At 38.3% G+C, this 15,105-nt stretch overlaps 1 protein-coding gene across 3 annotated transcripts in view; it reads right to left on the reverse strand.

The window, feature by feature from the left end:
- fhod1 (formin homology 2 domain containing 1) overlaps window positions 1-15,105 on the reverse strand; it is a 45,062-nt gene that overhangs the window by 16,216 nt on the left and 13,741 nt on the right. For all 3 annotated transcript variants that reach the window (XM_088938743.1, XM_088938742.1, XM_088938741.1), the window contains exons 4-10: window positions 15,029-15,096; window positions 13,060-13,165; window positions 12,586-12,680; window positions 11,901-12,012; window positions 6,950-7,044; window positions 6,318-6,461; window positions 4,993-5,390 (exon numbers count right to left, since the gene is read on the reverse strand). In XM_088938743.1, the coding sequence (XP_088794869.1) occupies window positions 4,993-5,390; window positions 6,318-6,461; window positions 6,950-7,044; window positions 11,901-12,012; window positions 12,586-12,680; window positions 13,060-13,165; window positions 15,029-15,096 (1,018 nt within the window). The remainder of the gene's footprint in view (window positions 1-4,992; window positions 5,391-6,317; window positions 6,462-6,949; window positions 7,045-11,900; window positions 12,013-12,585; window positions 12,681-13,059; window positions 13,166-15,028; window positions 15,097-15,105) is intronic.

The following is a 15,105-nucleotide window of genomic DNA, read 5'->3' on the forward strand; positions in this document are numbered from 1 at the left end:
TTGATACTGTTGATGCCAGCCCACACTACAGAAAATGAGCAGAAATATGTTTTGACTGCTGGAGCCCAGATTCTGGACAACTCGGACACATGTGCACAACCGTTTTGGAGACATTTTTGTCAGTTTACATAGAGAATAAAGTGAGGCTTCCAAGAAAAACTTTTCCTAATGGAATACCACAGGTCTGTCAAAAGAATAAAATGTTTTAATTTTCGCAAGCTATTCTTAGAAAGGTATGTACTAGTCCAAGAGGCAAACACACAGATAAATCTGCACTTTCATAATTATGAGTCAGAATTGTTTCAATCTTATAATATATAGAATATCCAGGTTCAAATAATTTGGCATCTCAACTATAAATAATAAGTAAAATAAATTAATATACCAATTTTGAATGAATAAAAAAATACAAAATTTGATGAAAGCACACAAGTATATAAAAAGGGTAAAATATCACACTGACCTAACATGTCAAATAACAGCATTGGTGGGCTTCATATAACAGGCACACTGACAGTCACACTGAAGACATTTGACTTCCTCTGCAAGCGACTGGTCTCCCAAAAACTGGGCCGGAATGTAACTGGAATTGTGTTTTACTCTAAGATTAACTTGAGCCCCTTTTGCCAGTTTAGACATTGATCAAGGGGACATGGAGAAGTTTAACACGATTTATACAAAAATGTGCTACAGTGATATGTAAATTACTTAGGACAAGTGCTACACAGACTCATTTAGCACAGTAATTCATTTTTCAAGGCTTATTTTCCATTAAACAAATTTGAAATAAAACCACTCAGACATATCTTTTAAAGTGCTACAAAGTATTTGAAAAAGAAGTTAGTGGAAAAACACTTTGTAAGTTTCATCCATTTACGTTATATAGTTTATGATACTGTGGGTGGGCTGAAGAACTAAGGATCCAAGAGTTGTATAAGATTTTAACATGACAGTCAGAATGACTGTTTCTGCATAAAAGAAAATCCCCAGAAACGTAGCAAAAACAGTAAAGAAGGGCCCCTGGGCAGAGATACTGTAGAACTCTAATAGCATTTTCCACACTATGCAGAGGAGTATAGAGCAGTGTTGAGTTTATCTCTACATGAAGACACCTATTCTTACCCCTAATGTCATTATAAGCCATAGGAAACATCTGGGAAATTGCACTGTGCATGACACACTGATTTCTAGATGAAGACAGACTCACCACTGAGACTCTAACCTTACACAATGAGGTAGATTATACCTCAACTGTATGCCGCTCATCTCAGCCCAAGGGCAGCACTTGACTTCATATACGACTAAAAGCATTCTAGCTGAGTAAAGCAAACTACGTTAAACAGCAGACACTTTTAGTCATGCAAGACTAAGATCTAAACTAAGCATCAGTAACTTTCCCTGCTGAGTCACTAAAAACAAGCCCTTGGTTTTTGATCCCAACTGAAGCAGAGTCCAAAGGAGCTTCACTAACTTACTCATGGAAACACTAATGCCTCAGGGACCACGGCTTTAAAGTACACAGCGTTACATAGAACATGACTAGTAAGACCCTTATTCACCGTCATTAAGAAGTGGATCACCTAAAATTTGAGGACAATCTACTAAGAGTTACATTTACAAATTGTAGCTCTTTGTAATGCTCAGTTAAATACAACTATGCAACATATGATGCACAAATTTCTTTGTACAAACTGTACAAACAGCGTATACTGTACGTTTATTAAGTAAGAAAATGTTTACTTTTTAAAAAAGCGTTGCAATGAGATTTACTTGAAATATTCCTCCAGAATGTGATGTGAAGTTTAATATACTGTACTACAGTTCTACTTCAGTCTTATAAATTATGTAATAAATAAATTATGCAATGATATTTTAATAGTAAATTAAACATATTTAACAATTTTGTATTGTATTATTGGACTTTATACAGTAATTCACTGACATTAAAACCTTTGGTCCAGCTGTGTACACAGCCGATTTTTATGCAATAAAACAAATGCAACTGTAGACAGATTTTTACCACATATGGAAAATGACATAAAATACCCTTGTCCTTCTTGATTTGTTTCTCTCATACGTGCTCACAGCAGTGGTTCTGCCTGCCCACAGTCTTTGATGTATACTTTTGTGCCTTAGTGAGCATTTTGGGTGTTCAGCAGAATATCAACATTAGTCATATTAGTCACAGGCAGAAATACAAGGGCTTCTGTTGTTCCAGGCATTGAAAACATTACCAAACACTTAGTGAAAGTAGTCTTGTCAATAAACCTAGAGACTGAACTTAGTGACTCCTGTAATGCTACTGCTATGTAAATCAGTAGCAAAAAAATAATTCAGCACACTCCTTTATCAAACCAAAAAAAATATAAATATGACAGAGGCAGAGATACTGATAAAATATTAACATTCTGTCCAAGTGTAATGTGCAGAAAAAGATTTTCAAAGTAAATACTTTTCAGAGCAAAGTGAGGACATATTGTATTAAAAGCTTACACAGCCCAGAACCTTACTCTGATCTCAACAGGAACATGGTTTAGATTACAAACACCTGCAATTATCCTACAGAGGACTTGGCACCCCTTGGTAAATATAAAGAAAAGTTATAATAAAATAAACCACATAGATCATGACATATTTAATACTCATGTGTTAGGGGAATACTTGTCCCTTTTTTCTAAATCTTTTTAATTTCACTGTTCAAACAAGTTACTTGTTGTAAACAAGTAATGCTGTTTTACCTAAAAAAAACATATGTGCCTAAGTTATTGGCACCCTTCAATATCCATTCAAAGACAATCAAACATCTGAAATCATAATATATTTATACTTGTTTGAGTTCAATTTTGTCTTAGGGAACTAATTTGTGTACCTCAACAATTAATAATAATAATAATCGCTTACACTTATATAGTGCTTTTCTGGACACTCCACTCAAAGCGCTTTACAGGTAATGGAGACTCCCCTCCACCACCACCAGTGTGTAGCCCTACCTGGATAATGCAACGGCAGCCATAGTGCGCCAGAACGCTCCCCACACACCAGCTCTCAGTGGGGAGGAGAGCAGAGTGATGGAGCCAATTCATAGATGGGGATTATTAGGAGGCCATGCCTGGTAATGGACAATGGGGATTTTGACTAGGACGCTGGGGTAACACCTCAAATCTTTTCGAGACAGAGCCTTTTTACAGTATAGCATCCCCCGTCACTATACTAGGGCATTAGGACCCACACACACTGCAGGGTGAGCACCCCCAGCTGGCCCCACTAACACCTCTTCCAGCAACAACCTCAGTTTTTCCCAGGAGGTCTCGCATCCAGGTACTGATCAAACTCACACCTGCTTAGCTTCTGTAGGCTACCAGTTGTGAATTGCAGGGAGATATGGGTTCTATTACCTAATTTAGCAACTTCCTGTTTCCCTAGGGTTTAAAAATGATTAAACACAAACAGAAAAACCTTTTGTCATCCATCAGCATGGGGAAGGTCAAAAAACTAACAACAGAAATTAGTCAGACCACTGCTGATCTTTACAAAGCAAATATTGGGTACATGAAATAAGTAAAACCTTAAAAATAACAATATCAGCTGTCAGAGCAATAATTAAAAAATTCAACACCATCTTGTCCCCACGCACAGTGAGAAGGATGGTGAGCATGGCACACAAAATCCACAGGTGCATTGAGGAATGGTCTAGGATCCCTCCCAATGTGTTCAACAACCTGATAAAGCATTACAGGAAAAGACTTACTGCCATTATCCTTGCCAAGGGAGGCTCCACCAAGTACTAAAAACAGGTGTGCCAATAATTGTTTCTTTTAATTTGAGGAAATATAATCTATTATAATGTAATAGATTTTTCCTCTTGGTTTATTCTATTGAATTATTAATTCAGGATAATTCATTCCTTATGTTGGAAATATATTTCATTGCTTAATGAACTCATCATTGGTTTTATACCGCTTTTTTTCTTTATATTTATCAAGAGGTGCCAAAAATTCCGGAGTCCACTGTACTTTCTCACACACTGAGCCAATAAACATCTTACAAAGTGCAAACTTTGTGCAAATATGCTCAACCCTGCAATTCAATGTTAAATTAGTAACGCTTATAATTAAAAAAAAATGTGTGAACCATAATCAGCTACAGTAAATGTTTTTAAGTAGTACACATCGAGGAAATCAATTTTGCCAACTAACTTAAGTGCTCATTCAAAGAGTACTCCTTGAAATCAGACATTACTACACACACTCTTCCTCTCTCTGCTTTTTTTCTGAAAATGCCATCTCAGAGGGTTCAGTTCTATCCTGGGTCATTCTTTAAGCTCAGTATCCCAGTTCAGCAGATTCAGGAAACTGAGAAAGTGTCCTTCATCAAAAATATTTTCCAAAATTAATATATTTAAATAGTTGAAGATAAATCAACTTTCAATTTTAAAAGGGAAGAATATTCCTAGGACTTCTTAGTGCTTTCTTCACATTGTTCTGAAATGTCTTTTTTTCCTGCTCATTGACGAATATCTATATCAACAGTAAAAAACACAGAAGACAAACAGCAGTAGAACAATCAAAGAATGAAGTACCTTAGAGATCTATGAAATAATACACAAAGAGATGTATGTAATATACTCTTTTATAACTTGACTTCATAAGTTTTAATGGCATGAAAGTGGTCTATTTAGTGTTGGAAATTTCAGCTTTAAAATGCCAAAAAATATCTGACAAGAAGTGACAGCTATTCTAGATCTTCATGCCATTGTGTAAAAGTTTGAGGAAGGAAAATGTAATTTGTTCCACTGCTTCAGCTATTAAAATAAAAATGACAAAAGCCTTTTGGAATACTCTGAGAAAACATTTTGCTTAAGTGAAAAAAAGTAAATATATTAATAAAACTATATAACTAAGAATTAAACACCATTGCATACTTTTGGCCTTTCTGTGATTAAAGAAGAGGACTATTCTGCAGTGAATGCAGCGTTGAAGTGCAAGTACTTACGGGCCAGGGTGTGGACTCAGCAGTTCTGTGTCTGGGGAAGATGCTGCAACCCCATTGCCAGACACTGGGCACAGCACAGGGGAAAAGATCTGGGATTCAGAGTCTAATGCACTGTTAGGGCTGTGGGTCCCCTCTGTGGTGGGTGTGTGCTTGAGGTGTTTGAAGGACGGAGGCACAATCAGGACGCCTGTCTGGTCAGGGCTTGGCCTCTTGGTGGCTGGGCTGCAAAAATCAGAGGAGGTGGGGCTGCTGGGAGCTGCCAACAGCTCCGGCAAGTTCTGGCCAGATGCCCTTCGGCTCTTCCGGCCCTCCTCCGCACTTGGGGCCAGTTTCCGCCGGTCCTTGCGTATGTGTGGAGAAGCTTCATCCAGCTCGCCGTCCTCATACCGCAGGGCATTCTGAGCACCCAGAACACACACACGTTCAGACCAGCACATCAGTTTGTAGACACTTTGAATTCAGGAGACTCTGCCTAACAAGTCAGTTGTTCACCAAAAAGAAAATAAACATTAACTACACAAAAAGGATGGCTTAAAATAATGAATCAATGGAAAATAATAATGTCTCTGCAATATTGACACTCTGAGAAAGGACGTTCCTAAAAAAACAGCACTCTTTCATGTATCAGTGTACCACACAGTAATGCGTGCTTCAGTTACTATATGATCACATACATACTGTACAGTGCTCTAAAATGACAAACTAAAATATATTAGACATTATTATAAAGAGCTTATTTGTGTCTGAACAAACTGCTGTGATGCATCACCATGGTGACAAAGCAAACTTTTCCGACTCATCACCATGGTGATGCACAGTACCCTGCTCTGACTCATGGCCATGGTCACACAGCAAACCGCTGACTTACCCATAGTGAATAACCTGACACCAACAACCAAGGAAATCTCTTTTCCATTCATCTAATCATACAAGAGAACAGACTACCATTCCATATACTTCATAAAATTAAAGTATGATAAATAACCTTGAAACAGACATCAACTAGCAGAGGAATTCAGGTGTCTAAACATTATTTGTAAAAAACTGCTGACATCAGTTTTAATGCAAAATCAACAACATTAATGCCAATCAGCCCTCATGAATAAAAGAATGAGATCTGTTACAAAATCTGCCAACTTCATTTACAAAAATATCTTATAGGATTATGGCAAATAGTGTGTATGGAATAGTGCCAATTAAACTGTACATTATCATACACATAATTATGTATGTACACTGTCTAAAACCTCAGTAACTCAGTTGGTTGTAAAAGTATAACAGTCACATTAGAGCAGACACTGATTTCTGAACAAATGAAGTCCTACCTCATATATAGCAAATTGGTTTTTTAAGTCTGGGTCTGTGCCTTTGCTGTTGATGTGCTTCTGCATGATGCTCTCCATGCCCTGCTGTTCCAGACAGTCCGTAACATCATAGAAAGAGTCTTGATCTGGGAGGGCTGCTAAGATCTAAACACAAGACCACAGGAGAGGATAATAAGAGTTGTGTAGAGTCATTTGCGGAGGTAGAACTACGTTGATCATTGTCTAACTTAAAACTATACATGATTTTTGTAAAGCTGGAAAAACTGGTTAAACATTAAAATTTTCAAAAACCTATCCTATAACCACTGATGAAAACGTACATTTATGCATTGTAAGATCAATTACAGTACCATGCTTATAATAAACTGTTTTATTAAAAGTAATAGTAAAAGTGACAGTAAGTGACACTATCCAAACCCTGGTTAAAACATTTAAAAAACAGTGGATGGAAAGTAAGGAGTCAGGCCAATCTGTGGACCAGGAAATCACTGGGAAGAAGCTTACATCACTGCACCGCATTCATCAATACAGTAAACAAGTGTTTTTAATTGCAGGATTTCTTGACAGGAGAAAATGTGTGTTGTTTGCCCTCTTGTAAAGACAACAACAAAAACTAAACACTGAGAGAGTACCTTGTTGATGAGGGACATGGTGAACACAAGAAGCTCGCTGTCTGCTCCATTCTTCTCCTCCAAGATCTCCATCAAGTAGGACCAAGGCTTGGCATCTGGAAAACACATATGATCTTATATCAAGTGAGGTACAGAATAAGATAAGATCACTTTATTAGCCATATACAATTTCTTGCATTAGGAATTCATCTTGTTGTTGTTGTATGTAAAATCACTTTATTAACCCTTTACAATTTCTTGCATTAGGAACTGTCTTTTCGCATACCCCAGCTTGCTCTCCATGAGACACACAGACACACAAATAGGGAGAAAAGCTTGGGGTCAGAGTGCAGGGTCAGCCATTTATACAGTGCCCCTGGAGCAGTTGGGGTTAAGGGCCTTGCTCAGGAGCCCAATGGAGTAGGATTCCTCTGCCAGCTGCGGGATTTGAACCAGCAACCTTCCAGCCACAGGCGCAGATCCTGAACCACAGAGCCACCACTCCGCCCCAAATACCCCAACTTGCTCTTGGATTTCAAGTTCCAGAATAACATGTCTTAAAACACAAAGAGTTTTAAGATTTTAGTGTATATAGATTTTAAAATGGTGATAGAAGCAATCTCAAAAATACAATTCTGTTAAAATAAGCATCAAAACATCATACACTTCATATGCAAGATCTCCAACAAAACAGTTAGGGAAGTGGTATTAACTGTACATACATTTGAGTTAAAATAATCAAGTTGTTCAGATACTTAAAACTGTGCATGCACAAACAGATATTAGATTAAGTGAGGTGTGCAGCTGTTCAACAAGAACAACATTTCTGCCTGGTAGCGGAAATCCATTTTAATTTATTGGAAGGAATTCTCTGTGCTTACTGTATGCATAAAAAAGGAATGCATTATGTGGATATGAACAATGCTAGCTTCATCTCCAGTAATAATGTTCACAAAGTCACACATAACTATAATACAGTGGTCAGACAGGCCGTTGATGAAATTGCCCCATTAAAGACTAAGGTAGTCAAAACCACTAGACACTCTCCATGGTATAAAGATCACACATGATCCCTTAAACAGGAGTGCCGCAAAGTAGAGTGCAAAATGGAGGTCTACTGGTTTGCAAGTATTCAAGTCGGCATGGACTGATAGCCTGCAACAATATAAGAAAGCCCTACAGTATATAGAGCTCATTCAGCTTACTAATCTGAATTTATAGAAAGCAATAAAAATAACCCTCACTACCTATTTAAGACAATAGCTAATCTTACAAATAAGATCACTTCTATAGCACCATCTAACTTCAGTAGTGACAATTTCATGAACGTCTTTAACAATAAAATTAACACCATCAGACTTCAAACACAATCAAATAAGCCGCAGTCTGGTACAGAAACAATATGAGCACCTCTTTAGTGTTTTTCAATTAGTTAATGAACAAGAACTCAAGAAATTAATTATTAAGAAAAAGTCAACCACCTATCCACCAGATCCCATCCCCACTAAGCAAGTCAAAGATTCCCTCAAAGTACTGGCAGGAACTATAATTAGTATGATGAACATGTCCCTTGCATCAGGCATTGTATCTGATCAATTTAAGGTAGCGGTTGTTAGGTTGTTAGAAGAAGCCAAATTTGGATCCACAGGTTCTGAACAACTACAGGCCTGTCTCAAACGTCCCATTTCTATCTAAAATTATTGAGAGAATAGTTGTGGCCCAACTTCAAATTGTATCTGGACTCAAATAATATACTTGAGAAATTCCAGTCTGGTTTCCGCCCAGGCCACAGCACTGAAACTCGTTGTAAATGATATTCTGTTAGCTACTGACGTGGGGAATGCAACAGTGTTTGTGCTTCTAGATCTTAGTGCTGCCTTTGACACGGTTGACCACTCTGTTTTGTTACACAGGCTTGAGTTTGAAGTTGGCTTATGTGGAACCGTCCTTAAGTGGTTTACTTCTATTATATTTAACTAATCGTTTCCATTATGTTCAAATATCTAATAAATGTACTGCTTCGTCAATGTCACCAGTTCAATTTGGGGTACCACAGGGATCAGTGCTGGGACCAATATTGTTCTCTCTACATGCTGCCGCTAGGTAGGATAATACGAAAACATAATATTAACTTTCATTCATATGCTGATGACACTCAAATATACATTGCGTTTACACCTAGTGACAATTCTTCTATTATCACTTTAGTTAATTGCATTAATGATATAAAGACTTGGATGTGTGAAAACTTTTACTCAACTCTGTTGGTTCTGTTGTTTGGAGGCAACAATACTGATAGGATTACTATAACTTCAGCACTTAAAACAGTATTGAAAACATGCTTCCTACAGTTATACAGAAATATTTTAAAACTAAGGCTGTTTCTCTCCATTCAAGACACAGAGAAATGAATACATACTCTTGTATACAGCAGGTTAAACTACTGCAATGCCCTACTATCAGGGAGCACCCACCACTCTTTCAACACCTTACAGAGAATTCAGAATGCAGCAGCTAGAATTGTTACTAGGAGCAGAAAGTACGACCATATACTGTAACACCCATACTTAGCTCTCTTCACTGGCTTCCTGTCAGGTACAGGGCAGACTTCAAAATCATTGTACTTACTAGGCTCTCAGAGGTCAGGCACCTGAACTAATAAAAAACCAGTTGGCAGCAAAGCCTTTAGTTACAGCGCCCCCTAGCTTATGGAACAGTCTCCCACCCCATATTCGGGATGCAGGGTCAATCTCAGTATTCAAATCCCGACTGAAGACCTATTACTTTAGCCTAGCCTACTCACACCTTGGATTATAGCCTGCTGTACCCAGGGCTGCTGGTGCTGCTGTACATGCCATTGTGTGTCTCTATGTTGGCCCGCCAGGTAGATACACCTGTTCTGACCAAACTATCCTATTCTCCTCCCCACATGTCAGTTGGATGCTGCATCACCACCATTGATCCAAGAGGGGCATCGTGGATATAGCTATCATTTAGGAGGATTTTGCTGGTCTACAGAGATCTGCATAGAGTACTGACATGCAGAAGACATGATGGATGGATGGATTAATACCCTCATTCATTATTTCCTTTTTTTTTAAATTCTATAATGTTAGCATGCCCAAAGGGGTTGGGCAGCCAGTTGACCTTGGACCCCTAGAGGTTTTTTTTCTCCTTACTAAGGACTTTTTGGTTCCTCTCCTCCGTTGTCTTCTGTTCTGTATTCACAAAATCTATGGTTACCTGCATTGTTAAGCGCCTTGGGGCAACCTTGTTGTAAAAAGTGCTATTTAAAAATAAATTTAATTGAATTGAAAAGACTAAATGTGTATAGAAAGTCATTATATGAAGTTCTTATAAAATGCACTTTAAATATACTATTAAAATAAAACTCCTTTCTCCTTCACAAACATAATAAAAAATAAACACGATATATAACCCAATCCTAGGCTGAAAATACCTCTTAAATTTACTGAATGTTGTAATTTTTCATCACTCAAGTTCAAGTTTATTGTCATTATACTCATACACAGGCATATGGTATAACGAAATGCTATTTAGCTAGCTCTCAGACGGTAAGTAGTACAAAAAACAACAATACAACTGTATAACCATATCACCGATATTGTGCAGCCATATCACCCTGCAACTCACAACTGGCAACCCACTGAAGCTAAGCAGGTGTGAGCCTGGTCAGTACCTGGATAGGAGACCTCCTGGGAAAAACTAAGGTTGCTGCTGGAAGAGGTGTTAGTGGGGCCAGCAGGGGGTGCTCACCCTGTGGCCCATATGGGTCCTAATGCCCCAGTGTAGTGACGGGGACACTATACTGCAAACAGGCGCCGTCCTTCGGATGAGACGTAAAACCGAGGTCCTGACTCTCTGTGGTCATTAAAAATCCCAGGGTGTTTCTCGAAAAGAGTTTCCCATTGGCCCTTACCAATTATGGCCTCCTAATAATCCCCATATACGAATCGGCTTCATTACTCTGTTCTCCTCCCCACTAATAGCTGATGTGTGGGGAGCGTTCTGGCGCACTCTGGCTGCTGTCGCATCATCCAGGTGGATGCTGCACATTGGTGGTGGTTGAGGGGAGTCCCCATTAGCTGTAGAGCGCTTTGAGTGGAGTGTCCAGAAAAGAGCTATATAAGTGTAAGCAATTATTATTATTATTATTATTATTATAAGAAAGAAAGACAGAGACAACAGGCAATGTGCAAAACAACAACAGGAAACAGGTAATGTGCAAACCAACATCAGTTGTGCAAAATCATTCTGTACATCAACAGATTGAAATAAAGGATTGAAAATTATGGGGAGTGAACTTCTTGACGTGAGGTAGAGGTAGATTTCAATTTGTGTTTGAGTTTTGATAAAGAGAGAAGGCACAGCAAGTGTTCAGATCGTGGATGAGAGAGGCTGGGAGTTTAATAGTTTGATAGTGCGAGGGTAAAAACTATCACCGAGTCTGGCAGTCCGGGCCCAGATGCTCCGGTACCATTTTCCAGATTGTAGAGGGTCAAACAGTCTGTAGCTGGGGTGTGGGAGGTCTTTGATGATGCTTAGAGCTTTCCTCAAGCACCATCTGTCATACTGTAAATGTCCTGGATGGATGGGAGAGCAACCCCAGTAATGGACTGGGCAGTTTTCACCACCCGCTATAGAGTTTTGCAGTCAGCAATACTGCAGTTGCAATACCACACAGTGATGTAACCTGTCAGTATGCTTTCTGTAGTGCATCTGTAAAAGTTAGTGAGGATCTGGGGACATAGCCTTCTTCAACTGCCAGCATAGCATAGCTGTATAGTCCTTATACAGCAACATTTTTTAGGTAACGTCAAAACCATACATTATAGGATTCAGAATATTTTAAATCTAAAGTATTTTCCCAACATGAAAGACCCTAAGAGAAGGATTTCTGTTTGGCTGATCGTCTACCAGCTGGTATCACACAGCATTGAGTGGGGCTTACCTCTACTACTGTCTGCAGTATTGACAGCCTGAATGAAAAGCTGGGCATTGGACTCTTTGTATTCCACAAATACAATCAGAAGCTTGAGAGCAGTTTTCACCACCAGGCGAGACTGATAAAAGAGAGAAATAGAGCAATATCTGAATATTCCAGTGTTTTCAAGACTTCCAGTATAAATGGAAAGACAATAACACTCGCTTTCCAGCAGGGGTCATTAAACACTCAACACAAACCACATCAACTTAGTGCCAAGCTAAAAATAGACAGACTTTGGCAATTTCTAAAACATTATTTGCACAGCCAAGGGACCCCCTCTGTACAAATGAATAGCGTAGTCTTAATAAATGTTGGCACACTGTAGGGTATCAAAGAACAACAAAAATAGTTGTTTTTGTTATCCATCAGATTACTTTCAATCAAAAGCAAAACATAAGTAAAACATGAAACTACATTGCCATCTTCTATGTATCTACCAGGAAATCACAATATATCACAATCATAACATGACCCAGTACAAACCCTCATTCACTGCCACCATTGTCCTAGTTTTTCATTTTTAATATAGGTGTACCCCTGCACAGCTCTAATGTCATTCCACTCGATTCCCTTCTGATTTCAGGGGATGAAACTGTGTATGCAGTCACTTTAGTGCCACTGTGCATGGTCAGTGGTTCAGTATACTCACCACGCTACCCGTAAGTGTGTAAAGCCACTGGACAGTTTCATTATGGTTTATAATTCCATTCATTCCATCAACGAAGAGCATTATCTGACTGAGAGCTGTTGAGACACAAAAGATACTTAAAAATACATAAGATACATAAAAAGGCTTATTTTATTTAGTCTGTTGAAGACTTATTAATCAGCAGCTTTTTTTACTTAATGACCAACAATCTTTTAATCAAGGATTACACTCTATTTATTGTAAATGCTTCAATAAATGTGTGGGATTTGTATGATAAGCAACACATTTCCACTATGGATCAGTTTCCTCTGTAAAGCACATAGAGAAAACAAAGCACAGGCTTTATCTCAAGATGTTCCCTTATTTATACTAACAAGGGCATATTGAAATAATATAACAAAAAAATCAGTTTATTCTCCAGGGACAATGTCCTGGATTGTCCCACACCTGCACAGAGTCCTTGGAAGCCCATACCTCTCAGAATGTAGTTTTGGTAGTTGTGGTCTGCCTCAGTACCAACTTTAATGAAGCAGGTTAAGCCCTCAGAGCTGACAAACTCTGGGACCAAGTCTTTGTCATCCTAGAGAGACAGTCATTAGTGTTTGAAAAACATTTTGTTTTGTTTTGTTTTTCGTATGACATCAGAAAGCATTCCAGACAACAATATCCGCAGACAAGCATAAATGTGTTTCATAGTTTCCAACCAGGGCTCAGCTGAGCACGAGAAGCAGCCCTTCCTGTTGGCACTGTTCTCAAAAGCCCACACCTGCAAGGCTGTACTATTTGCTGCTATTCACCCTCCCTGCCAAGGCTGACAAAACCAGTCTCAATGTTGACTACAGTGAGACATTTGCAGCATAGAATTACTTTTTAATTTATGCCTTCTGTAGCCATCTGAGGTTATTACAACAAAGGTCAAGTCAGTTGAGGCAGCACTACAAAACATTGTTAAATCAAAGGACATTATTCAATAGGAAGAGAAAACACTATTGGCATACGATTGGTAGTTACAGTAGAACTCAACAGTATCTTCATTAACTTATTATCAGTACTTTGATAGAACAAAACAGTATTGAGGATTATTGTGGTACAGTTTAAGATGTTCGAAATCAACACTTTTGTTTGCCTTTAAAGAAGTCCCTTTCTCAAAATCAAACCAAAGATGAAAATTTCGTATTTCGTATCAAAGCTTTCACCTCCACTGAGCAGAGTTGCTTTAGATGTAATAATAATAATAATAATAATAATAATAATAAACTTTATTTTATATAGCGCCTTTAAAGGTGGCTTCTCAAAGCGCTTTACAGGATGACAATAACAATAAATAAGAAGACTACAACAATAAATAAGAAGATTTCACAAGATAGGACACAATTATAATTACAACAATACAACAATAACAATAGAGGAGACCGTGGAAGGTGGTATTAAGAAGAGCAGAGGGGTGAAGAATGGAACCAGTTAAGTAAAGGCTTTTCTGAAGAAGAAGAAGTCTGGATTTGAAGGAGTTTAGAGAAGGTGACTCTCTAATATCCTTAGGCAAAGAGTTCCAGAGCTTGGGGGCATAGCAGGAGAAGGCCCTGTCGCCCATACAATGTAGACGGGCTTGGGGGACAGTAAGGAGGGCAGAATTTGAAGAGCGGAGGTTGCGAGGTGGGGAGTAGGGCGATAAAAGTTCAGACAGGTATTGAGGTGCCAAGCCATGTAAAGCCTTATAGGTGAGCATGAGGATTTTAAAGTCTACGCGGAATTTGACTGGAAGCCAGTGCAAGGACTCCAGGATAGGAGTACCACGGACACAGATTTATCCAAAAGATTACCGCACACAAACACCACAATGCACAGGAACGAGACAGCCCGTCACTAGTACCAACAAGAGGGCCCCAAAATAAAGCGATACATTTATTTTGTTGTGTAGAGCTATTAGAAAGTATTAACTTTAACAAATTATTAGCAAATTATTCATTGCTAAGGATTTTATCCATTAATTTATAATTTTGTACTGAATGTTAAATGTTACATATCCTGAGCATTTTTAAGAGGGGGTATAACTAAAATGTTCAGAATTTGTGAGTGACAAATTTCTCTATCATTAAGGTTTTTCTATTCAGAAGCTGTACCACAACCCACCTCAGATATAACACCCGGCATGATTAAATCATTCTGATAGGTCAGTTTATGAAAAAAGCTAGGGTGCATTAAATGATCAATTAATTGATCATATGTCACTTCACTTCATACTGTAGGTTAATAAAAGAAAATTGAGACATTAAAAAAAAGAGAGAAGCTTATAATTATATATCTTGCATATCTTGGTGGGTATCTAAATCTATGTTATAGAGCTGTATGGAGTGTGAAATGTAGATAACCAAATTCCAGGATGATAGCTTGTTAGAGACATTTTATACAGAAGAGAATGGTTTTATAGAACTCATTTTCTTACCTGAAATAACTGCTTCAGAGAGAAGAGGGACCTCCTCAGCTCTGGTCCTTGAGAGTTGTATAATTTTTCTAAAATAG

This window comes from Atractosteus spatula, chromosome 21 (assembly GCF_055471065.1).
Source record: "Atractosteus spatula isolate fAtrSpa1 chromosome 21, fAtrSpa1.hap1, whole genome shotgun sequence".
In the NCBI taxonomy this organism is placed as follows: domain Eukaryota; kingdom Metazoa; phylum Chordata; class Actinopteri; order Semionotiformes; family Lepisosteidae; genus Atractosteus; species Atractosteus spatula.